General features: G+C 43.3%; 1 protein-coding gene across 7 annotated transcripts in view; it reads left to right on the forward strand.

Annotated features, from left to right (window-relative positions):
• The first annotated feature begins 494 nt into the window (after positions 1 to 494).
• The window catches only part of BICDL1 (BICD family like cargo adaptor 1), a 108537-nt gene continuing 82407 nt past the window's right edge, over positions 495 to 26624 (forward strand). For 6 of the 7 annotated variants that reach the window (XR_635205.3, XR_635204.3, XR_002515892.2 and 3 more), the window contains exons 1-2: positions 1034 to 1591; positions 10015 to 10230. Coding sequence is in view for 4 of the 7 variants with exons in the window: in XM_009181816.3 (XP_009180080.1) it covers positions 1160 to 1591; positions 10015 to 10230 (648 nt within the window). In the remaining 3 variants the exon portion in view is untranslated. Of the gene's footprint in view, positions 1592 to 10014; positions 10231 to 26624 lie in introns of all 7 variants that reach the window. The other variant, XM_009181817.4, reaches the window with a different exon arrangement.

The following is a 26624-nucleotide window of genomic DNA, read 5'->3' on the forward strand; positions in this document are numbered from 1 at the left end:
CCAGGCAGGCGGCGACAGGACTCCGAGGCGCGCCCTGGCTTCCAAGTAGCTGGAGATAGGGCCGCGCCCGGAGGTGAGCAGCAGGCGGTGGGCGGGGCCGCGCTCCTTCTGAGGTGGGAGCGAGGCCGGGCGCGAGGCCACACCCCGAGGTACGAGAGCTGAGGGCGTGGCCACACCCGTGTTGAGAGCTAGGCTGAGGGCGGAACCGCGCCCCGAAGTGGGTACGAGGCTGGGGGCGTGGCCGCGCCCGTGAGGCGGCCAGGACCGTTAGATGCGCCAGCCGCCCCGTAGGCGGCGCGCGCAGCCGCCCGCAAGGCGTGAGGCAGCGCAGGGGTTAAGGCCGCCGGCGTCACCTGGGCGTCGCTGAGGAGACCCGCGAGCCGGCGAATCCCGCGCGGGCGGGGCGAACAGGTGCCCTCGCGCGTCAGGCGGCGGCAAGGGGCGGGGCGAGGGGACGCGGCCGGAAGCCCGGGGCGGGGCTCTGCCGGCCCGGTGAGCCGGGAGGAGCCGGGGAAGTCAGGAAGGAGCTCGCCGGGTTGCACGGCGCGCGATGTGGAGCCGCCGCTTCGGCCCCTGCAGCAGCAGCCGCCGTCGCCGCCGCTGCTGCTGGGGCTGCCGCCGAGCCGAGGGTCATGGAGCGCGGCTGCGAGAGGCAGCCCGCCGGCAGCGCCAACAGCAGCAACGCTGAGCGTCACTTCGGCGACTGGTAGGGCGCAGCCCGCCCCGTGAGGGGCTGCCCGGCCGGCGGCGGCAGCAACAGCAGCGGCAGCGGCAACAGGGCGGCTGAGAACCCGGCGGCGGCGTTCCTCCTCGCTTCAGCTTCCCCTTTGCTTCTCCTCAGCCTCCGTTCCGCGAGTCTCCTTCCCCAGCCTTCCCGTTCCATCACCTCCTCCGCCTCCACCCCCATCCCCATCCTCTCCTCCCGCGCGCGCGTGAGCAGCTGAGCCCGGGGGCGGGGGAGGGGGCGCGTGCCGCCGGCGCGAGGGAGGGGCGGGCCGGCGCGCGCCGCGCCAGGGCTCGCGGGGACCCGGGGGCGCGTGCCGCGGCGAGGCGAGGCGCGAGGCGCGGGGCGCGGGGCGGCGCGGCGGGGCCCTCCCCTGCAGCCTGGCGCGCGCCGGCCGGAGCCCGCGCACCGCTGCGGGCTCCGCGCGCGCGGGCCATGTCCGCCTTCTGCCTGGGCTTGGCCGGCCGCGCTTCAGCACCCGCCGAGCCGGACAGCGCCTGCTGCATGGAGCTGCCCGCCGCGGCCCGGGACGCAGTCCAGAGTCCCGCCGCCGCCGCCGCCCTCATCTCCTTCCCCGGGGGCTCCGGGGAACTAGAACTGGCGTTAGAGGAGGAGCTGGCGCTGCTGGCGGCCGGGGAGCGGCCGTCGGACCCCGGGGAACACCCTCAGGCCGAGCCTGGGTCTCTGGCCGAAGGGGCCGGACCGCAGCCGCCGCCCTCCCAGGACCCCGAGCTGCTGTCGGTGATCCGGCAGAAGGAGAAGGATCTGGTGTTGGCGGCCCGGCTGGGCAAGGCGCTGCTTGAGAGGAACCAGGACATGAGCCGGCAGTACGAGCAGATGCATAAGGAGCTGACAGACAAGCTTGAGGTGAGGACCTCCCGCCCGGGATGGGTGGGGAGCAGGGGCCGCCCAGGCACGCGCCCGGCCCCGGGCAGTTTTGGGAGCCACTCACCCCCACTTCATTGCTCATCCTACCTCGCAGAAAATCTGGAATGAATGGGGGAGGGAGGATGGAGGATTATCAGATTTCATTGAACCCACTTGACTTCCCCACCCTGCTCACAGCAAATGGGTCCATGCATGGCTCCAGCCGCTGTGGGCCGTTCTATATACGTACTGTATCCAGCATCTAAAATAGAGCTTACAGTATGACTAATTTATACAGCACTGAGGTGATGTCTGCATACAGAGAAATGAGAAAGTCGGGAAGCATTTAAAATATGCTCCAGGTTTTCAGAGTAGTTAATCTCTAATCAGGGTGTTAGCCTAAAGCTTTCCAGTTTGGGCGTTAAGGCCTCTAGATGCCCTTGTCTTAACTTCCTGGCAGCTCAGAGTTGTGGGAAACAAGTGCCTCTAAAGGAGCTTTATATAGCCTTCAGATGCTCAGGGATTAGGAATTGTGGTTCCATTGCAGAAATCAGGCGAGCCAGGGCTCAACATGTGACCGCTGGTAGTGGATTTAATTTGGGCCTCAGTATTTATATGTATTTGAACAGTACTTTTCTGTGTTCTGGGTCTCAGGCTTGCAGTTGAATGACCAAATGCAACCTATGAGAACCATATTACTTTAACTTCTGTTATAAAATACCTCTTAAGGTATCTGTAATATTTCTGCCAATTCCCTGGGCCAGTCTTTAAGAGTTGTTTGTTTTCTTGCCCTTAACTAGAAAAGGGCCTTGAATGCAGTACAGAATGCCAGCATTTCTAAAAATTAGATTGCCAAAAAAGGGGCGGGGGGTGGGGAAAGGGAGTCACCTGTGACTTACCTTTTCTGCCTGTGCATTTACTATTATTGTTACCTAGTTTAGTTGCAACTAGCTCTTTTCATTCTTATTACAGCAAGAGAATACTACAGACCTGAATGAGGTTTGAAATTGACCCTAATCAGGTTCCATATCACTGCTACTGGTTGAACAGTCAGAATGTAAATTCAGAAATATTACATAGTAAGATTTAAGTATACCTGTAGTCCAGCGACATAAAAGTAAATCCAGGATATAAAAAGGAAACCTGTGAGTGCCCTGTAGTTTGGTTGGCCTGTTAACTAGGTCTGCCAGTCGATGAACTCCTGAGATACCTCTCTGAAAAGTCGTTTGTGAAACCTATATTTAGACTGCCAAAAAGCAGCCTAATGAATTGAATTGTTTAATTTTCACTTGAAGTAGAGGTCTAGAAATAAAAAGCCGCCTTTTTTTTATATATATATAAAGAGATTCAATTATACGACTTTGTAAAGAAGCACAACTACAGAGATTTATACTTGTGATTTGAAATTTCTTCTGTGAAGGACTTCATTGAAGGGACAGCTAACTTGAAAGGAACACCATATCAGTTTGATTAGTGCCAGATTTCATAGTAATCCTGAGTGTGCAGTTACATACATCCTGGGTTCCATGTGGAGCCTTTATACCTTTCTTCAACAGAGGGCAAAGATTTCAGAATTGTAACAAAAAAAAGGTTGTATTGTAAAAGAATAAGTTATCTTTGATATTTTATTTACTTAATGGACAACAATAGTTTAACACTCAAACTATTTTTTAAAATCTTCATTCCTCTGCAGGTCAGCATATGAACTCTAGTTTTAAAAGTTCAATTTTAAGTTCTGGAGATAGTCACACAACAATGTGAATATAACTAACATATACTTAACATATACTTAAAGGCCAAATATTGATCATTGTTAAAATTCAGTAATGAGGGGAGTCAGTTATATTATTTCTTCTAGGTATGTTTGACAATTACAAAAAATTTTAAAGTTTTAAAAACGTACATTAAAGATACTAAGAGAGTACTTTTAGTTGCTTGTTAATTCTTCTAGTATTAATGTGAGTGACAGACCTGGTTTACAGAGTACTGTTTTATTTGACACCTCCAGTTTAGTTTTCCCCACAGTACATTTTTTGAACAACCTAAGTTTTAGAATGTCTGTTTAGACAAAGTACTTTCTAACATTTAGTGCAAACTACTGTACATTGTACCTTTTTCTTTCTCTCTCTCTCTTTTTTTTTTTTTAGACAAGATCTCACTGTATCCCCCAGGCTGATCTTGGCTTACTGCACCCTCAAGTGACCCTCCCACTCAGCCTCCTGAGTAGCTGGGACTACAGGCGCATATTACACGCCTGGCTAATTTTGTAAAAATGTTTCCTAGAGATGGGGCCTCACTATGTTGCCCAGGCTGGTCTCAAACTAGAGGGCTCAAGCAGTCCTCTTACCCTGGCCTTCCAAAATGGTGGGATTACAGGATTGAACCATTGAGCCTGGCGTGTATTTTCAATTAAATCAAACACTTAGGAGTATAAAACCAATACTTTAAGACACATTTATTCACGAGAGAACTTGACCAGAAAAAAAACATTTATAATATTCCACAAACCGTCAGACATTTGGACTCAAACACTTTTTCTTACAGGGTGGTTTGAGAGAGAAACATGTGAGTGGACTGAGAGAATGCCACTTTCACTATTGAAAATAAGAATGGTTTTATTTTAGTCCCATCTTCTCCACTACTACAAAATCGGCACCTTTCTCTTTTTTTTTTTTTTTTTTTTGAGATGGAGTCTCGCTCTGTTGCCCAGACTGGAGTGTAATGGTGCGATCTCGGCTCACTGCAAGCTATGCCTCCCAGGTTTATGCCATTCTCCTGCTTCAGCCTCCCGTGCAGCTGGGACTACAGGCGCCTGCCACCACGCCTGGCAATTTTTTTGTGTGTGTATTTTTAGTAGAGACGGGGTTTCACCGTGTTAGCCAAGGTGGTCTCAATCTCCTGACCTCATGATCTGCCTGCCTCGGCCTCCCAAAGTGCTGGGATTACAGGCGTGAGCCACCCTGCCCGGCCGGCACCTTTCTAATTTCGGGACAAACAAGGCATTTTCAAGATCTTTTCTACGTATTCATTAGTTAATATTAAATACCTCTCTGGTTCTGTGTGCTAAGCCCAAGATTTTGTTTTTTTCGTTTCAAACGTTAAAGTACTTGATGCTACACTTTTGTGTCATTAAAGCCATACTATTAATATTTAAAGTCTTCAGTGGTTTAAAGGTTAACATAGAAGTTTTTTAGTTATATGCCTCTTGGGGTTAAAATGAAAATTCAGGTTAATTGGAAAAACTGTAAGGTTTGGGCACTTTTTTCCGCTCTTGAGTTGACTGTATTTTATTACTCATTCACTGAATCAGATGCTTAAAGTTCTTTTTTTTTTTTTTTTTTTCCTTTGAGACAGAGTCTTGCTCTGTTGCCCAGGCTGGAGTGCAATAGCATGATCTCAGCTCACTGCAACCTCTGCCTCCCGGATTCAAGCGATTCTCCCGCCTCAGGCTCCCAAGTAGCTGGGATTATACCCACCCACCATCAGGCATGGCTAATTTTTGTATTTTTTAGAGATGGGGTTTCACCATGTTTGCCAGGCTGGTCTTGAACTCCTGACCTCAGGTGATCCTCCGACCTCAGGTGATCCTCCCACCTCAGCCTCCCAAAGTGCTGGGATTACAGGCATGAGCCACTGCACCCAGCCCAGATGCTTAACGTTCTGAAGGCATTTTTAAAAATTTCTTTTCTTTTCATCTACAATTAGCCCTTTTGCTTTTAAAACTTATATCCAGTCATGTCCTTAGCTTTTTCCCCAAAATATGAAGTAAGACAGTAACTTGTATTTATATACTTTTTTTCTTCAGGAATTAAATATTTGTTGTTAATGTACAGGATCTTCCTTTTTTCCATCATGGCTGAGTGGATTATCCCTTTACTGCAGAGATTGTCCTCTTCCCTCAGTTATATTTTCGTCCTCCTTCCCTAAGCCAGGCCAATTCTCATTAGTCCAGTACTATTTTTTTTTAAAGGAAAAACAAAAGATGAAAATGAATATATAATGGGAGTCACTAGTAGATTTAGGGAAGAAAACCCAGAGGTTCTGATTTGCATTCAGTACTTGGACCTTTTAAATAACAGTACTTTTCAGAACCATGCACTGGACTTCTGAGCATATTGTCACTTTTTTGGTTTTTTCTTTTTTTCTTTTTTTTTTTGCAGAAATCCATTTCTGTAAAGACCTGTTTTATGTAGGCTAATGATCTTAATTTTGGGTGGTGGGGTTTTTTTTTTAGTTTTAAATAGACTTTTTTTTTTTTTTTTGAGACAGAGTCTCACTCTGTTACCCAGGCTGGAGTGCAGTGGCACCATCTTGGCTCACTGCAACCTCTGCCTCCCAGGTTCAAGCGATTCTTCTGCCTCAGCCTCCTGAGTAGCTGGGACTATAGGTGTGCACCATGCCTGACTAATTGTTGTATTTTTGGTAGAGACAGGGTTTCACCATATTGGTCGGACTGGTCTTAAACTCCTGAGCTCATGATCCGCCCACCTGGGCCTCCCAAAATGCTGGGATTACAGGCATGAACCACTGCGCCCAGCCATAGACTATTTTTTAAAATGGTTTTAGGTTTCCAGAAGAGCTGGAAAGATAGTACAGAGAGTTTGCATATACCCTGCACCCAGCTTCCTCTTACTAACATCTTACAATAGTATGGTACCTTTGCCATAATTATTGAACCAGTACTCATGTGATTACTAACTAAAGTCTTCAATTTATTCAGATTATCTTAGCATTTATCTAATACCTTTTTCTGTTCCAGGATACCATATTACATTTAGTTTTTGTGTCACTTTAGGCTCCTCTTAGCTGTAACTGGCAGTTTCTTAACCTTATTTTTGATAACCTTGACAATTTTGATATTAACTTTCTAAAATACTATATAACCCTGAGAAACGAAGGAGAGCATAAGCAGAACTTGACCTTCACACTTCCTGACAGTCTCCCTAGAGTTTTCTGGTTAATTTAGCACTTAATTGAAAATATAATTCTAGGAGAAACTTTTCTCGGGGCAGATGCTAAATTCTGTACAAAGTGGTAAATTCTGTATGTTTATTAATAGGAAAGCCTGGAATTTTCACAGGATTGGGAAACACGAAATAGGAAGTTTGTCTCATGTCCAAAGAAATACAAGAACTGAATAGACTGATCAGCACCACCTGTCCTCAGCCCTGCCCCCAAGTGGATTGGATTGTTTTAGTTGCTTGGTTGGGCTCTTCACTAACAGCTGTTTGCTGAATATTTTTAAATCACTCTGTTCTTTTAGAACACAAGCCTAATTTATCTGGCCTCTCAGTAACACTGTGATTACTGAGTTCTTGCCATTGCCTTCTGCTCAATCTTTTTCGTTTTGAAAAAATTGAATAAAACCAAGTATCACAATTTTAGGATTGCAATTAGCATTTGTTCCTGCGTTCCATCTTGCTGAAGTTTCTACAGTGACTAAAACATTCTCATTTTTGGAAGTTAAGCACTACAAGGGATGCATAGAGCAAAAAATTCTCATACTGATGAGAAGGCCCTCCCTTGTCATTTCTTTTCCCACATTGCTCCAAACAGACTGTATAGAATATAATGTGTCTTTTTCAACAGGTACATTCGAGTGGCTATTTCCAAATGAGTTGTCCCCTTAAAGTTGTCAACTTGGGAGTTTTCGGTGAAAACTGCCTTTGCCAGTGTGCTCAGAATGTTAATTTTCGATTGCTGTTTTTATCTTTTGGCACATTCTTTTGACTGCTCTCAGTCATGGCAAATTTTCATCTTTTTGGGGTTAATGACTTTCAGAATGATTCAAAAGTCACTCAACAAAGTAAGGAGAATAAGATGGCAGGATGAAGGAGGCTAATATCATTTTTTAGACACACCCCAGATGTGAAGTAATGGAACTTATTTTCTTGCATGACTGTAAGCTGTCCCTTATGGCTTTCCAAAAGAAGCATTCTGAAAGATATTTTGAATGGTGAGAACTTCAGTAGAGTGAGAGTATAGCCTCTCAAGATAAGGAGATGACTGAATAGTCTGAAAGAGAAGATTCATATGTGCATTTTAGCTCATTCAAACAATCTCAGTGCTTGATGTCAACCTTCAGTGTGTCAGAATTTCCTGTAGAACTCAGTATATATACATATACAGATATACACACACACACATGCGTAGATGCCTTAGACTTCAGTCTATTATTTATTGAATCACAATCTCAGGAATTGGGGTCCAGGGTGTATTTTGAATAGTTACATGAGAATGTTTCTGAGAGCACCAAAAGTTCAGGACCATTACTTTCACTTAGATTTCCTAGAGTCTTTGAAGTATAGATTTGGCTGTTGTACATACTGTGCTTTTTAAGTAGGAGAACATACTCTTTTCAGAGGCGTGCATATTTATCTCAGAGACAGAAAGGTTTTTTTTGTTTTTTTGGTTTTTTTTGAGATAGAGTCTTGCTCTGTCGCCCAGGCTAGAGTGCAGTGGTGCGATCTCAGCTCACTGCAAGCTCTGCTTCCCAGGTTCGTGCCATTTTCCCGCCTCAGTCTCCTGAGTTGCTGGGACTACAGGTGCCTGCCACCAAGCCTGGCTAATTTTGTTTTTTGTATTTTTAGTGGAGATGAGGTTTCACCGTGTTAGCGAGGATGGTCTCGATCCTGTGACCTCATGATCCGCCTGCCTCAGCCTCCCAAAGTGCTGGGACTACAGGCGTGAGCCACTGTGCCCGGCCACAAAAAGATGTTTTTATTTCCCTCAATCCAAAGGAATCTTGTTTTATTGAGCTGCTACATTAGACCATATGTACTTTTCCTGCATACCATCTTTCATATGCAATTTGTTTTATCAATCTCTCCCACTAGAATGAAAACTGTGTACAGGCAAGGACCATGTCTGTTTTGCTTATTAGAACGTCCCTAGGGGCCGGGTGCGGTGGCTTACACCTGTAATCCCAGCACTTTGGGAGGCCGAGGCGGGCGGATCACGAGGTCAGGAGATCGAGACCATCCTGGCGAATACGGTGAAACCCTGTCTCTACTAAAAATACAAAAAAATTAGCTGGGCGTGGTGGTGGGCGCCTGTAATCCCAGCTTCTAGGGAGGCTGAGGCAGGAGAATGGCGTGAACCTGGGAGGCGGCGGAGCTTGCAGTGAGCGTAGATCGCACCACTGCACTCCAACCTGGGCTACAGAGCGAGAGACTCCGTCTCAAAAAAAAAAAAAAGAATGTCCCTAGGACAGTGCTTGGCCCATAGTAGGTGCTCAAGAATGAATGAATGTACCAGAAATAAATATGCAAGGCTTAATGGGCCATGATTTAAAGTAGCCCTGAACCTGAACTTGCCCTAATGATTTTGAATTACATTACTCTATATAGCAGCACGTATTTATTGAGCTGTGACTTAGAGAACCAGACAGAGTCAACTGACTTAGACAAGCCCTGCTTTGCCATTTACTAGTACTGACCTTGAGATTGTCACTTAACCTCTTCTGTTGCTTCATTTGTAAGAAGAGATGGTTAATTGAAAAGATATCTGGAGTTCTTTTTATCTCTGAAAAATTCTGTGATAGTAAGAGCCTGATATTATGCCATGGATAATAGGTGACTCCATGGATAATAGGAAGCCTCCTTATAAAAAGTAGGGAGGGTGCGGGGCACGGTGGCTCACACCTGTAATCTCAGCACTTTGGGAGGCCGGGCCGGGGGGATCACGAGGTCAAGAAATGGAGACCAACCTGGGCAGCATTGTAAAACCCCATCTCTACTAAAAATACAAAAAGTAGTCCCAGGTACTCGGGAGGCTGAGGCAGGAGAATGGCGTGAACCCGGGAGGCGGAGCTTGCAGTGAGCTGAGATCCGGCCACTGCACTCCAGCCTGGGCCACAGAGCGAGACACCATCTCAAAAAAAAAAAAAAAAAAAAACAAAAAGTAGCCTGGTGTCATGGTGCGTTCCTGTAATTCCAGCTGCTTGAGAGGCTGAGGCAGGAGAATTGCTTGAACCTGAGAGGCAGAGGTTGCAGCGAGCCAAGATCTTACCACTGCACTCCAGCCTGGAGGACAGAGCAAGACTCCACCTCAAAAAAATCAAAAAGGATTTTAGTTATGGGACTCATTTTTAGTTGTTTAAATGTGTAGTTCACCAGTTGATTAGATGACTGGCAAATTTCAAGTGAACTCCCTAGTCTAGAACCTCATGCCTAAGGATAAGAATAAACATAATAACTTTAAGTATTTTCAGTAAGAATGGCGTTCTCTTTGTGAAGCCAGCTTCTTCCCTGATGTGGAAGAAGGAATATCTTTGTAGCTGTGAATTGGGTAACTTGTCCTACGTGGTAGGGTGTTTTATTGTGTCGACTAACTCGGAAAAAGAAGTTAGGAGAGTGTGGAGATTAAAATAAAAAGCTGTGGAATTTTTATCAATGTTTAAATCCTCTTTACTTTTCACCCAGCACTTAGAACAAGAGAAACATGAATTGAGAAGACGATTTGAGAACCGAGAAGGGGAGTGGGAAGGCCGCGTGTCAGAGCTGGAGAGTGATGTGAAGCAGCTGCAGGATGAGTTGGAGAGGCAGCAGGTTCATCTGCGGGAAGCAGATCGAGAAAAAACACGGGCTGTCCAGGAACTGTCGGAACAGAACCAAAGGCTATTGGATCAGCTCAGCAGGGTGAGTCACAAATTAAGAATTTAAGATGTAAAATACTAAAAGTTGAAATAGGCCGGGCATGGAGGCTCATGCCCGTGACCCCAGCACTTTGGGAGGCCGAGGCGGGAGAAGCACTTTAGACCAATTTGGGCAACATAAGGAGACCTCATCTCTACAAAAGTTTTTTAAAAATTAGCCAGGCATGGTGGCACCTGCCTGTGGTCCCAGCTACTTGGGAGGCTGAGGTGGGGGGATCACTTGAGCCCGGGATGTCAAGGCTGCAGTGAGCTGTGATCAGTCATGCCACTGCCCTCCAGCCTGGGCGACAGAGTGAGAACCTGTCTCGAAAAAAACAAAAAGTTGAAATACAGCTTCTGTGTAATGTCAGTCATATAGATGATAAGAACAATTCTAATTTTGTATGCCTTTGTTTTTAACAAAGTTTAGTATTTCTATCTACAAGAACTTTGGTATTACTGAACTAGGGGTCAGGAGCCAAGATGCATGCTTGTGGTTAACAGACTTCAACAATCACTTAACTTGGGAGTTTTCTCATTTTTAAAATGAAGGGGTTGTGCTGAATGACTTCTGACATTTTTATAGCTATGAAAGTTCATGATTACTTTACCTACAGAAAGTCTATCACTGGCAAAATTATGTTTAGTTAAAATATTAAAAGGTACTGTCTTTAAACTTTTTAAGCTTAGGGAAAATTTCTAGAACAATTGAGTTTTATTGATGTTGCATTTGTGAATGTACATTTTTTGTATTGTTTAAATATGAAAAGAAATGTGTATCTGTATTGAAAATTTGTTTTTTTCCACATTTAGTAAACATTCTTTATTTGTACCTTTCTAAGGTGGTGTCGTGGAAGTATTAACCAAAGTCAAGGCTGTAAAATAATTTCAAGGAAGGAGGTTGAGGCAGAATAGGTGGAAATCTAATTTAAATACAGAACATACCTTTTAAACAAATGCAGGAAGGTTATTAATACCCTGGTCTATAAATCCACTTATTTTAGAAAATTAAGACTTGGATTTACTATTGTTCCTCAGCCCTTCTTGTATATTGAAAATAAAACAACCAACTCTTCAGTTACCAGAGAAAAAAGAACTTCTCTGATATCATCCCTCAGTGCTGATGTTCTCATGGGAGCAGTGCCGTGTCTGCATGGTTAGTGTTTGGTGCTTTGGTCTTAGGGAAAAGTGTAAATAGGGCAGCATTTCATAAATTCCTGGATCTTCCACTAATTTGATGGGTGATGCTGTATGAAGTTATTTCACTAGTTTGTGTTGTAGTTGCTTCCTGTAGTTATTCTGAGGCCAGTGAAAAAACACGTCTCACAAGAATATGGGAAGTAAATGCCAACAGTAGGGAAGGGAGGAGAAGAAGGAAAGGTAGAGGAGAGGGAGAAAGAAAGAAGGAAAATGATGCTTAGTTATAGGAAAATAGTTGCAGGGAAATACCAGAATGTTTGTGAGAGGTGAGGATTCAGGCAATAGGTAGAGCTAAAGATCTCGCCTGCAGGTTTCCCATCTGGAGAATCCAGTCGCCGTTTGCTTGTCTGGGAAGTAGGAATTGGACAGCTCAGGAAGTCACTTCACAGAGCCAGCTCAGTAACAGGATTTCTGATTCAGTTCTTTTTTATTTTTTTTTTATTTTTATTTATTTATTTTTTTTGAGACGGAGTCTCGCTGTGCCGCCCAGGCTGGAGTGCAGTGGCCGGATCTCAGCTCACTGCAAGCTCCGCCTCCCGGGTTCACGCCATTCTCCTGCCTCAGCCTCCCGAGTAACTGGGACTACAGGCGCCCGCCACCTCGCCTGGCTAGTTTTTTTGTATGTTTTTAGTAGAGACGGGGTTTCACCGTGTTAGCCAGGATGGTCTCGATCTCCTGACCTCGTGATCCACCCGTCTCGGCCTCCCAAAGTGCTGGGATTACAGGCTTGAGCCACCGCGCCCGGCCAAAACCATAGCGTCCCTGGGTGGGCTCGAATCTGATTCAGTTCTAAAACCTTTTTTCAGCAACTGGGAATGGAATCTCTATCCTTGTAAAAATGTTTGTTTTTGACTATTTTCTTTCATTATTTATGAAAGATTCAACCAGAGAGGCCTGGCTAGATTGATTTGTTTGTTCAAAAACATTTAATACATACTTTGAGTAAGTGTTTCTTATGGAGACTTATAGAATGAATGCCACAAACCAGAAAAATTAAAGGGGAATTTAAAATTTCTTCGGGGCTAAGTTCATGTTACAAAATAACATGAGCTAAAGCAGACTCAGCCCTGTGAAAGATAGGTGACCAAGAGAGATGAAGGGAAAAAGCAGATCTCAGCGTGACATAGCAAAAGCTCATGGAGCTTGGAATCTGACTCTGGTACTCATTAACGGGGTGACGTTGTTTGTGCCTCAGTTTCCTTTTCTTTAAAATGGGTATAAAAATTTATGCCTCATACAAGTACTGTTGAAATGAAAAATGAGATAATGTGTTTATGTTAAACAGTGTGTGAAGGTAAGGATTTGTTTCAGTGTTGTTGGTTATTTTACTAAAGCAGTGTCTTTATAATTTGTTCACTTTGCCTAATTTTTTATAGAAAATCCTGATAAGCTGCTCCTAAAAGAATGTAGGAGGATAACATTTCTACTAAATCTAGATTTTTGTTTTTCTCTCTGGCCTTGAATATAGGCCCTTGTTGGGTTTTATAGCTTTTTCCCTTTTTTCAAGCAGGACCAGCCCCTGGGGTTTCTATCAGCAGCAAGTTTAGATAGCTTTTTATTAACTGAGTATCCAGGAACTAGAGGAGTTAAATATTTTGAAGTGAATTAAGATTCTCCTAGGACAACATAATCAACAGAGGTAGTAGAAGGCTGTACTTTTCTTGTAGTGTTTATAATGTGTTTTTATAAATATGAAATGTATAATATCTAATATCTAAAATGTAGTACAATATTTCTTTGATACCTTCATCCAGAGTTTACATACATCTCATTGGCTTCCTTGGCCTCCAAGGCTGCTCTTCTCTTTATTAATAACAGCTTTATTGAGATATAATTCACATACCATAGAGTTTACCTTTTAAAAGGTACAATTTGGGACTTAGTGCAGTGGCTCATATCTGTAATCCCAGCACTTCAGGAGGTTGAGGCAAGAGGATCACTTGAGGCCAGGAGCTTGAGACTAGCCTGAACTATACAGTAAGACCCTATCTCTACAAAAAAAAATGTTTAATTCTCCATGTGTAGTGGTGCGTGCCTGTCTGTAGTCCTAGCTGATTGCTTGAGCTTGGGAATCTGAAGCTGCAATGAGCTATGATCACACCACTGCACTGCAGCCTGAGTGACAGAGTGAGACCTTGTCTCTTAAAAAAAAACTTTTAAAAGCGTATAATTAGATAGATTTAGTTATTTACAGAGCTGTACCACCATCACCATTATCTAATTACAGAACATGTCACCCTCCCCAAAAGAAACCCTGTACCCATAGCAGTCACTCATTTCTCCTAACCTTATAAGGACGCCAGCCATATTGCATTAGACCCACCCTAATGACTTCATTTTAATTTGATTACCTATGTAAAGACCCTGTCTCTAAATAAGGTCACATTCTGAGGTACTGGGGTTTGAACTTCAATATATGGATAGGGGAAGGGGAACATAATTCAATCCATAAGAAATGTGTTGGGGTTTTCTTACCAACAGATACAACCCTTGGATCTTAATCAGTGCTGTCTGTGGGAGGTGTTCACAGTAGTGTTAATTTTCTTGGGGATTCCATACACTTAATAACATATTTACATACCAAAGATACATAAGCCTTTGGCCATATGACTAAGAGCTGCCATGGTTCATGGGAAGATACTTAGAACCTTTAATTTTATTCTTTGAGAAAGTCCCAATCCACCTCTCTCATTACCCTCCTCTAATGACTAACCTGCATTCTATTCCTTAGAGTAAAATATGAAAGCCTTTATTATTTTTTTAGATCTTCTTTAATTCAACATTCAGCAAATATTTATTGGTCAAGGCACTGGGAATACAGTGGAGAACACAAGTCCTCTGTTTTACGAAGCTAGTAGGAGAAGATGTATAAATAACTGAACAATCCACAAGATGCAGATTGCATTAGGTACTATGAAGGGTGATTTGATGGAGACTGACTAGAAAGCAGGGAGCTTTTTCTACCTTAGAAAGAGTCGGTAGGGGGCAGGGCATGGTGGCTTACACCTGTAATCCTAGCATTTTGAGAGGCCAAGGTGGGTGGATCACCTGAGGTCAGGCGTTCGAGACCAGCCTGGCCAACATGGTGAAACCCCGTCTCTACTAAAAATACACAAATTAGTTGGGCATGGTATCGTGAGCCTGTAATCCCCAGCTACCCGGGAGTCTGAGGCAGGAGAATTGCTGGAACCTGGGAGGCAAAGGCTGCAGTGAGCCGATATTGCTCCACTGCACTTCAGCCTGGGCAACAGAGCAAGACCACATCCTAAAAAAAAAAAAAAAAAGTCGGTAGGGAAGGCTTCTGTGGGGAGACAGTATCTGAGATGAGACCCCACGGGTGAGGAGCCAGCTGTGGAAGAGCCAGGGGAACAGCATTCTTTGATGAATACTGTTAGATTGTAAACTCTATGAGAACAGGGACTCCATCTGTCTTGTTTATTGTTATAAACAGGTATCTAGCAGAGTGGGCATTCAATAAAAGATGGTTGGTTTTGTGGTTGTTGTTAAATGATTATCTAAAATACCCAATAAGGAACTGTCAAGAATACACTACCCCTCCATGTACTCTGTAGAAGTGCACGCCTGACTTTCACACTCAGTCTTAGGCTGTGTGTATACTGTTTGAAAACCAGTTGTCAAAAGATGCCATGAATGTCAATGCTTTGACAGGCAACCCATAGCTAATGGTGACTCAGTTGCCTAGAGACCTAATATTATTATCATAGATATTCCTGGAATTGCATAAAAAGCCAGTCTTCAATGAATTGAGAAGAGTGACTACATATGAGAATGGACAGAGCTTTTGTGCATTGATTTAAAGTCTGCAGGTCCTTTTGCATTGCACTGTGCTTCTCCATGGTCTGCAGGTTGGTCAGTTACAGAGAGACTGGTTCTGTAGTTCTCTGACTCTGCTGATAGGTATGGAAATGAGCCTTTCAGCTTTTACAAAAAATTCTTGTCTCATGGGATGACTGGCCATTATTTGGGTTTAGGTGTCATTATGGCTTTCCTGTCCTTCCTGGGAGCGTACACTGGACAAAAAAACTCCCTGTCTCCAACTCTGTGTCATCTCATCTGTTCTCATGCTCCAAATGGTCTGTAGTATGGAGAAGGAGGCAGCCAGAGGTTCTCTTTTGGAAAGCTGAATGGTGATTGCATCTGAGCAGAGCCTCATGTAGGATATATGATTGCTCACTGTACAGCCCTGATGGCTTCTTCAAGAGTGAAACTCTTGAGAATTCACCTTAAAATAATTATTTTTTTCTTTTATTATTTATTTAGGTATTGTGTTATATCCTTTTTGCATTTGTTTTCCCAGAGCCCCCTCCATTTATCCCTTTCCTCTCATCACAGTGCTACAAGTGTCTCTAACAAACCTCTCCCCAATTTCTCACATCCAGAATTGGGGTCATGTGCCTTGTCACTATGGCTTTGGGTATTACTACCTAATACCCAAAAGGAGAAGCTGTATTGGTAGCAGTGTATAAAAGGGGCTGTTTCAAAGGTTGAATGAAGCCAAGATGGATTTCTTTTTTTTTTTTTTTTTTTTGAGACGGAGTCTTGCTCTGTCGCCCAGGCTGGAGTGCAGTGGCCGGATCTCAGCTCACTGCAAGCTCCGCCTCCCGGGTTTACGCCATTCTCCTGCCTCAGCCTCCCAAGTAGCTGGGACTACAGGCGCCCGCCACCTCGCCCAGCTAGTTTTTTTTGTATTTTTTAGTAGAGACGGGGTTTCACCGTGTTAGCCAGGATGATCTCGATCGCCTGACCTCGTGATCCACCCATCTTGGCCTCCCAAAGTGCTGGGATTACAGGCGTGAGCCGTGCCCGGCCTTGCCAAGATGGATTTCTACTACAGAGTCACTGAGATAGGGTGGGTGATAAAGAGCATTCAACAGGAAGTTAGGCCTAGGTCCAAGGCCAGGAGAATCCAAAGCCTGTACTTTAAACTAGAAGGAATTAGACCAAGAGATACCTGGAGAAATGGTCTAAAGATTGGTGAAGGAGAGACTGAAATAAAGAAACAAAGATCGGTTATAGTTAGGTGAAGCCAGGAAGTTTGAAATCTATGTTTATGAAAGATTGGCTCCCAATGGGGTGTTCTTTTTATGAACTTTGATTTATCTGGCTAGGATAGGGTCGGCTTCTTAAGGAACTTAGCTTTACTGAATATTCCTTAGCAGATATTCAGAAATTCTAGTTTTGCCTGTATCCTAAGTTTAAGTTTTATAGATTTGTTTGTTTGTTTGTTTGTTTTCGAGAAGGATTTTCGCTCTTGTTGCCCAGGCTGGAGTGCGACGGCACAATCTCAGCTCACTGCAGCCTCAGCCTCCTGGGTTCAAGGGATTCTCCTGTCTCACCCTCCTGAGTAGCTGGGATTACAGGCGCCCGCCACTACATCCGGCTAATTTTTGGTATTTTTAGTAGAGGCGGGATTTCACCATGTTGGCCAGGCTAGTCTCAAACTCCTGACCTCAGGTGATCTGCCCGCCTTGGCCTCAAAAAGTGCTGGGATTATAAGCATGAGCCACCATACCTGGCCTATAGATTTTTAAATTTAAAAAACGTTTATTGTGTTTCCTGATGGCAAAAAGAATTCATGTTCACTGGGAAATAATATTGAGACAATAGCGAAATATTCAGTGTAAACAGTGAAAATCTCCCATGATCCTCTTCCGAATAAAATACTAGCCACAGTTTGGTGTTAGTTTTTTGTTTTGTATTTTTTCATATGTGATACACACACACACACACACACGTTATACATAACTTTTCTACTTATTTTGCTTTCTTTTTGTTTGTTTTTGAGACAGAGTCTTGCTCTGTCTCCCAGAGTACAGTGGCTGGAGTGTAGTGGCACAATCTCGGCTCACTGCAACCTCTGCCTCCTGGGTTTAAATGATTCTTGTGTCTCAGCCTCCCAAGTAGCTGGGATTACAGGCGAGTGCCACCATGCCTGGCTGATTTCTGTGTTTTTAGTAGAGATGGGGTTTTGCCATGTTGGCAGACTGGTCTCAAACTCCTGGCTTCAAGACGTGATCCTCCCACCTCAGCCTCCCAAAGTACTGGGATTACAGGTGTGAGCCACCACGCCCAGCTGTTTTTGCTTTCATTTTAAACAAAAGGTTTTTAAAATTTTTTTTTCACTTACTATATCTTGGACTTTTTTTTTAAAGCATTTAAAATGGTTGATATAGTATTCCATATAGCACATATGGAGGTACCATGGCTAATGTAACAGCTGTGCTATTGAAGGCCATATGTATTGGTTATACTGATTTAGTGTTACAAACACTGCTGCAGTGAACATCCTTGTTCATATATTTTTGCACTCTTAACATTTTTCTAGGATAGATTGCTACAAACAGGATGGCTAGGTCAAAGGGTATGTCCATTTAAAGTTTTATCAGATACTATCATATCGCTCTGAGAATGTTTTAATAGTCTATACTCTCCTCATATCTACCTTCATCAAGAGTGCAAAACCTGTCATTCTGTATGCATACATAGTACAACTATAAAGAAAACTGAGGTAATTATCATCACAAAAGTCAAGATAATGGTTACCTGGGGAATGTGTGTGGTTGAGAGGGAGGATGCCTGTCGTCATGGAATGGTGCCTGGAGAGGAGGCTTCTGGAAAGCTGGCAGTGTTCTGTTTCTTGACCTTGGTGGGAATTATGTGGGTGTTTGCTTTATAATTATTTGTTAAGCAAGACATATTTGTTTTATGTATTTATCTTTATATATGTTATATTTCACAATTTTAAAAATCATTAATTCATTCAACAAATACTTATAATGTTCACCTACTATATGTGAAGTCACTGTTCTGAGTAAGTGATACTGCAGTGAACAAGGTGAATTCCCTGTCTGAAAATAATGCAGGAGGTTGACAGTGAAGAAGGAAATACGTAAACAGACAAATCAGCTAGTGATAGTACTATGAATAAAATAAAACCAGGAAAGGAGAAGAAAGTGGTAGCTGTAGAGACAACTCAATATTTGATAGGATTCTCAGGAAGGAACCTTTGGGGAGGTGAAGTTTGAGCAGGATAAAAAGGAGCAAAAGAGTATTCCCGGCAAAAAAAAAAAAAACATGTAAAAGCCTAGGAACAGTGGAAAGAAGGATGCTGTGACTGGGGTGTGGTCAGCTTGGGAAGGGTTAGGAGATGAGATCAGAGAGGTAATCAGCAGCCAGATCTCATAGGACCTTGCCAGCTACCAGGGGTTTTATTCAGTGTGCTGGGAAGCCAGTGATATGTTTTTGGCAGGGGAGCATCATGACCTGATTGATAACAACTTTTAAAAGGTTACTCTAGTTACTCTAGGAGGATGGATTATTGGGCTGAGGGTGGAGGGATACAGATGGATGAAGAAGTGACTCCCCAGGTAGAATTGATAGTAGCTTTGATTATGGAAGTGTTGAAACGGGTTAGGTTGGATATATGTTTTGAAGGTAGAACCAACAAGACTTACTAATGGAATAAATGGTTGTGGGAAGGAAGGTTAAAGAAAAAATAATCAAATGTGACTCCTAGGTTTTTGTCTTGAGCTACTGGAATAGTGGCATCATTAACTTGAGAGACCAAAGGCTAGAGGAAAGAAAGGGATAGATTGGAATTTAAAGTCAAATAATTCATCTTAGACTGTGTGGATAATTAAGGTTGAGATGCACTTTACATATCCATATTAGTTTCACATAAGTAGAACAAATGAGAATTCTGTTGTATTGAGATGAAATACTGAGTTAAATTTCTGCAGCCTTCTGAGGTCTCTCAGGACCTGAGACTCTGTTCTAGTACCTTTCGTGAGGTTGTCACCAAGAATTTCCTCATTCATAGTGACAGAAGCTGAATTCAGACAAGAGTGTCCCCCACCCGCCCCACGTACACACACTCAGCTCCTAGAAGAACCACCTTCTGAGTTCATGTCTGTGAGGTGAGATGTGTAGGAGGAAGTTAATGCAAACAGGTGCTTTTTCTGTTTCCTGCCTGTTTGGAGCTGTTTTCCTCAGTCAGCCTCTAATGCCTTATCCACACACAAAGAATACAGTTTGCATACTAGCTGAAACTAATCTTCTCTGAAAAGACTAATTTTCCTCTGAAGGGTAAACAGATCCTTGTTCTTTAAACAGCTCATTTTGGATTAGCAGCTCTGCGTCTGGTACACTTCTTGAAGCAAATTTCTCCCAGGTTCCTTTCTTGAAGTTAAAGACAGTGTCCATAAGTGTCACCGCCACTCTGCCTCTGTTGAGTGATGCAGAACCATTTTTGTTTCTAGGACACTACGGTGAGCAACAGCTACGCATCAGAAGTTTTAATTGCTGAATGGGCTTTTGTTTCTTTTGAGGTGGGGTCTGTATTACTTGTTTTTTTCTTAAAAGTCTGCTTCATTTACAGAAGCTGGTGATTTTTAGTCATCCTATTCTTGAAAGAGGTTATGAAAACAAGATAATTTCTCAACCAAATAACAGCAATTTAAATTTCCAAAGGATGTTCTCATATGTGACCTCTTCTGATCCCATTCCCGCCTATGATGGAAGTCAAGATAATTACTCTTTCTTTTTTCTTTCTTTCTTTCTTTCTTTCTTTTTTTTTTTTTTTGAAACAGGGTCTCACACTGTTGTCCAGGCTGGAGTGCAGCAGCACCATCGTGGCTCACTGTAGCCTTGACCTCCTGGGCTCAGGTGATTCTCCCACCTCAGCCTCCCAGGTGGCTGGGACTATGGCTGTACGCCACCACACACACACACACACACAAAATTAGCTTGGCTAATTTTTTATAGTTTTTGTAGAGATGACTTTCACCATGCTGCCCAGGCTGGTCTTGAACTCCTGGGCTCAAGCAATCCGCCTGCCTCGACCTCACAAAATGCTGGGATTATAGGCGTGAGCCACTGTGCCCAGCCAATAATTACTCTTTATTTGGCAGATAAGAAAACTGAGAGTCAGACAGAAGTTTGGTGACACTTGCTCAAGGCCTTGCAAAGGTTACGTGTTAACCACTGGCTTGAGGATTGGCTTTTTGTACATTTTCCAGGATGGGTAGTCAATCGGAAATAAAAACCACTTCATATGTATTTCTATCTCATTGATTTGGTTGATTTTTTGGTTGATATTTGCTGGGTGGTATTGTTTTGGATGCCTTTTACATCACTAGGTAAAATGAATCCAAAGGTTTGGAATTCATTTTTAGCAATGTTTGTTATATTCAGGATGTACTAGTAGGATTAAAAATGGTATGTTGAGAGGACCACTTCAGCTAAAACAGAAAAGGGCCTTTTACATAGGAACTCTCTTCTGTGAAGACAGATTTTCCAGCATGTCCAGATTGTACTGTTGCTAATTAGTAGATTAAACACATTAGGGTGGTAGTTGCTTATTCTTCTAGCATAGGGTTGTTTTTTTTTTGGTAGATTCTTGGTATTGATTAGTTGAGCCTGTTTTGTTTTTTTTTTTTTGAGATGGAGTCTTGCTCCTCTGTTGCCAGGCTGGAGTGCAGTGGTGCAATCTCGGCTCACTGAAATCTCCTCCTCCTGGGTCCAAGTAATTCTCGTGCCTCAGCCTCCTGAGTAGCTGCAATTACAGGCACAGGCCATCGTACCCAGCTAATTTTTGTATTTTTAGTAGAGATGGGGTTTCACCATGTTGGCCAGGATGGTCTCGATCTTCTGACTTTGTGATCCACCCTCCTCGGCCTCCCAAAGTGCTGGGATTATAGACATGAGCCACCGTGCCCGGCTGAGCCTGTTCTTAGTTATTTACCAAGAGCCATGCCTGATTCAAGAGTCTTAGGTTGGTTGTGTGGGCTACAAGTATCTGGTTCTGGTTTTCTTTCTTTCTTTCTTTTTTTTTTTTTTTTGAGATGGAGTCTGGCTCTGTGTCCCAGGCTGGAGTGCAGTGGCCGGATCTCGCTCACTGCAAGCTCCGCCTCCCAGGTTCACGCCATTCTCCGGCCTCAGCCTCCCGAGTAGCTGGGACTACAGGCACTCGCCACCTCGCCCGGCTAGTTTTCTGTATTTTTTAGTAGAGACAGGGTTTCACCGTGTTAGCCAGGATGGTCTCAATCTCCTGACCTCGTGATCCGCCCGTCTCAGCCTCCCAAAGTGCTGGGATTACAGGCTTGAGCCACCGCGCCCGGCCACTTTTTTTTTTTTTTTTTTGAGACGGAGTCTCGCTCTGTAGCCCAGGCTGGAGTGCAGTGGCCGGATCTCAGCTCACTGCAAACTCCGCCTCCTGGGTTTATGCCATTCTCCTCCCTCAGCCTCCCGAGTAGCTGGGACTACAGGCACCCGCCACATCGCCCAGCTAGTTTTTTGTATTTTTTATTAGAGACGGGGTTTCACCGTGTTAGCCAGGGTGGTCTCGATCTCCTGACCTCGTGATCTGCCCGTCTCGGCCTCCCAATAGTTCTGGTTTTCTTTTTCAAAAGAGGAACGCCTAAAGTTCTAGTATATTGGGCCTAAATTTTGGAGGTTGTAAGGCCCAAGATTCGGATTAATTACTGTAGGGGTAGATCTTTTTAATGCTTCTAGATTTAGCTTAATGTGGCAGTCATTCTTTCCTTTTACCTTGAAATCTGGATTCACTTAATCCCTGTAGACAGCCTGGTATATTGTGTAGGAGAGATAAAAACAGAGTTTAATGAGCTACCCTTGCCTGATGTGAGGTGGGGCCCCCAAATTTTGTCCTTGGCAAATGGTAAGAAGGTTGCAGATGGTAGGAAGGTTGGAGTTGACAGGCAGACAAAAAGTTGGCAGCATACTCTACACTCTTTGGTTCCTTACGCTGGTTAGCCCATAGTTCTGGTTCCTAAGTACTGTTGCTTTGAAAAACAAAGTATCTGTATCCAGTGAATGAACTGTCAACAGAAAAGCAAGTAATGTTTTGACACTGATAGCATCTTCTCCATTTCTCTTCATTGGCGTCTGGGCCAATAGTCCAGTGCTATTATATGTGTTTTAGAGCTAAAAGAGAACTTCTGGTCTATCTGGACCAGTGGTTTGTGAAATGTTTGCTCTTCAGGGATTCTGCAAATTTAAATGTGTTTCTAAAATTTGTAACACTCCAAACAACCATTACCAAAAGAGTCATCATGGACCCTCTTGAGATAGATGTCATATAGAACACGCACGAGACCACCAGTGCCTCAGCCTGTGCTGTCAGCTTTACCTGAATGTGTGGAGACGCCAGCCTGCAGCCTCCATGCCACTTCTATTAACTAAAGAGTATTATGCAGTTGTAAGGTGGACTGAGTAAAACTGGTTGGATTTGTAACTGCTTCACTGGGTGAATAAAACAATTTGTTTTCAATATTTAAAATCAACTAAATTCATAAATACATCAATACTGAGTAAGATTGCCACCATCATCCTTGTCCTCCAATTTCAAATTATTTTGAAAAGGTCTAATTGTTCTTGAGTTTATAAATTTTATACATTTACATTTATAAAATACTTAATAAAAGATTATCTGTTCTGTTTATCTGTTCTGTTTATTGAGGCGTCACATTAAATTTCATATGGAAAAGGGCTGTGGGTGCCAACAAAAAAATCCCATATAATTTGGAAAACCATTGGTTTAAATCAGCTTTTCTCAAACTATATTCTGAGGAGCCATAGGTCTCTAAGAGGTGCCTTAGGGAATAGATGCAAGGAAGAGCTGAAGGAATTGTTAATCTGGTGGATTCCTGTCCCCTTCCCCATTTGCACTTCACCCTGAGCATTTTAATGTTTTATGTATTGAAGTTCTGTTTAATATTTTATTTGAGGGAAAAGTGGTTTTTTAATCTGTGTTTACGGAAAAATGATTTGCAGTCACTAATCTACAACTAGTTGAGGAAGCTGAGCCCCGGGGAAGTTGTGATTTGCCCAAGTCTGCGGTCCCAGTCCTCTGCTTCCAGTGGGGCTGTTACTGACTTAACAAGTAAAACAAGCCATCCCTTTGGTGATAAATGATATTATACTGATTAAGAAAAAGGGTGTGGTATTCATTATTTGTGGAAGAGTAACCCTAGTTACAGTTTTATTCATTAATACTGAAGTTGTTGTGACAGATCAATCACCAAATTTTAGTAGCCTAACCAGAGTTAAAAGCTGGTATTCATGAGTGGTCAGTGGCTCGCAATTCAGGCAGTGATTCAGTTCTCCTCCAGCCATCTTCCATCTTGTGACTCGGCTGTTTTCAACAGGTGACTTCTAAGGTCCTAGCAGAAGGAAAAGCACCTGGAAGATTTCTGTGGGCCATGCCTGGAAATGGTGCCTGTTTTTTCCGCTCATTTGCTGGTCAGAGCTCAGTCACATGGCCATACTCAGTTACAAGAAAACCTGGGAAATGTAGACCAGCTTTGTGCCCAGGGAGGAGAAGAAATGGGTTGGTGAACAACTAGCCAGTGTCAGCCATAATGGAGTCAGTAGAAAGAGTCCTGGACTCTCCTTTTCTGGGCTTCAATTTTCTGAAGCGATTAGAGTGGCTGATTGCTAAGATCCTTCCAATTCTAACTAGGTAGAATTCCAAGGCAGTTATAGTTGTAACAGTATCACCTTTTTTTGGTACATATTCACCATTCTATCCCAAATAGAGAAGCTGTTTGGTCTTTTTGTACTCAAGTAGTATCTTTGATAATCACAGAGTTGGGTAAATTCCTTTGAAGTTATAACTTGATCCAGAATCCCCAAAATAAAGAAAGTTGGTATCTTTTTCAGGGATTGCCTTAGGGTGGGATAGACCCTTTCATGGTTATATTAGGTAGAATAACATTAACTGTTATAATACATAAACTCTAAGCTCTCAATGGCTTTACATAATAGAGGTTTTTTTCTCATTCCCATAAAGTCCAATCAGCATTTCTGTTTAAACATGAGGAAAAATAGCATTGTGTTTTAATGGAACAAATTGGCCTGGAAAACAGAAGACCTAGGTTCTAGCCCATGTTCTGTCACTAACTTTCTGACCTTGAATAAATCCTCACTCTGGGTTTCAGTTTGTCAGTAAAACACAGAGATTGAACGAGATGATTCCTTCACTCTCTAAATGTCCACATGTACATATGCGATCTCTGTTGGAAAGAAAATTATTAGGGAGATGTTCTCACATGATGTGGTATATCATGTCTGGTAGTTTTGTAATGCTGCCTTCTTTGCATGCAGAACATATTCATCCTTCTCTGGGACCGGGGGCGGCTTCTCCTCTCACCCAAATTTACTCCTCTGTGTAATGAGAAATAGAGGTTGAGATGATTGGTGCCACAACAAAATGTATTTTCCATTCCAGTCATGACACATAAGGTACTTTCCCTGCACACGACTGACGGTGTGGGGAGTGAGGAGGTGTTTATGTGCTTTTCCTATTTAAAATTATGCATCATAGTACTAAGGTTTTATGAGGTTGACATTCTGTAATTCTCCACGAATAAGTCAGATTTTCCGCATTGCCCTCGTGTGATTATTTGCATTCAGTGCTGCATGTTTGTCATTTGCAGAACTGTAAGAATTCCCCCTATACACACCTCTCGTCATCAATTGCTAGGTTACAGCTTTTCACATTGTCCCAGTCTGGTGATGTTGCCATGGATACCCAGTTATTCCTCCTCCTATGACACTGTTCTGGTCAGGCTCAGAGGGCAGGCAAGACGTAACTATGATGTCAGAGATGTTTTGGCATATGTCTTTCTCTACATTAATGATAAGATCTAAGTAATAGATACCAATTCTATGTGTTCTCATGTGTGAATTAAGGACATGAGGTATTAGCTGAATCCCTCAAATAGTCCCCCACTCAGAACCTTTATTCCATTATGTATTTTTTTTTTCTTTTTTAAAGGAAAGGGAAGGGAAAGGAAGGGGAAAGCCTTTATTCCATTGTTATTCTGCAGAAATGGAACTAACAGGTTATAAAATATGAATATAAGACCTGCTATACTGTGTCCAGCTCATTCCCTACACAGACCAGCACCCCACCTCCTATAGGGTGGGCTATACATGGAATATCATTATCCTTGACATTGCCTTCAATGGTAGGAACATTTGGGAATGCTTTTTGTCAAACTCTTAATTTATCTAAATTATAAAGCCTGTGGGCCGGTCACGGTGGCTCACGCCTGTAATCCCAGCACTTTGGGAGGCCGAGGCGGGTGGATCACCTAAGGTCAGAAGTTCAAGACCAGCCTGGCCAACATGGCGAAACCCTGTCTCTACTAAAAATACAAACAAAATTAGCCGGGTCTGGTGGCAGATGCCTGTAGTCCCAGCTACTCAGGAGGCTGAGGCAGGATAATCGTTTGAACCTGGGAGGCAGAGGTTGCAGTGAGCCAAGATCACGCCACTGCACTCCAGCCTGGGGGATAGAGCAAGACTCCATTAAAAAAAAAAAAAAAAAAAAAGAATTATAAAGCCTGTGGTCTAAATGTTATTGTCATTTAATGTCACATGATTATATTTCTTTTTCTGCTAGGTTTTAGACACCATGAATTGCAGGGACTGTGTCTTTAACCAGTTTTGTGTTTGTGTGTGTGTGTGTGTGTGTGTGTGTGTGTGTGTGTTTGTTTTTGTTTTTGTTTTTTGAGACAGATTCTCACTCTGTCGCCCAGGCTGGAGTGTGGTGGCGCGTCTCGGCTCACTGCAACCTCCGCCTTCCGGGTTCAGGTGATTCTTCTCCCTCAGCCTCCCGAGTAGCTGGGATTATAGGCACACGCCATCACACCCAGCTAATTTTTGTATTTTTAGTAGAGACAGGGTTTTGCCATGTTGGTCAGGCTGGTCTCGAACTCCTGGCCTCAAGTGATCCACCTGCCTTGGCCTCCCAAAGTGCTGGGATTATAGTGCTGGGATGGAGCCACCGTATCCAGCCTTGAACCAGTTTTTATCCCCAACAACACTTAGTGCCATGCACATGGCAGGGATCCAGAGAAGTCTCATTGATTTGTTCTGAAGACTGAAATGTAGGTAATAACTACATTAGACTTTAGATTTCTAGCATAGTGTTTTAAGATAGTGCAAACCCCTGCATATTACAGTTGTTGAAGGGCAAGGTTAACCCATGTAATTTATTTAGTTCTTGTCTAGTGTGACCCTTTGATCTCACAGTTGAAGAAAGCACTAAGGCCGTAAGAGGATGTGACTCATCTAAAGTCACAGCCAGTAAAACTGTGGTTTAGGTAAATGCGTGTTATAAAAAATCTTTGTGAAAAACAAGGTGTAAAA

Source organism: Papio anubis, chromosome 9 (genome assembly GCF_008728515.1).
Source record: "Papio anubis isolate 15944 chromosome 9, Panubis1.0, whole genome shotgun sequence".
Classification (NCBI taxonomy): domain Eukaryota; kingdom Metazoa; phylum Chordata; class Mammalia; order Primates; family Cercopithecidae; genus Papio; species Papio anubis.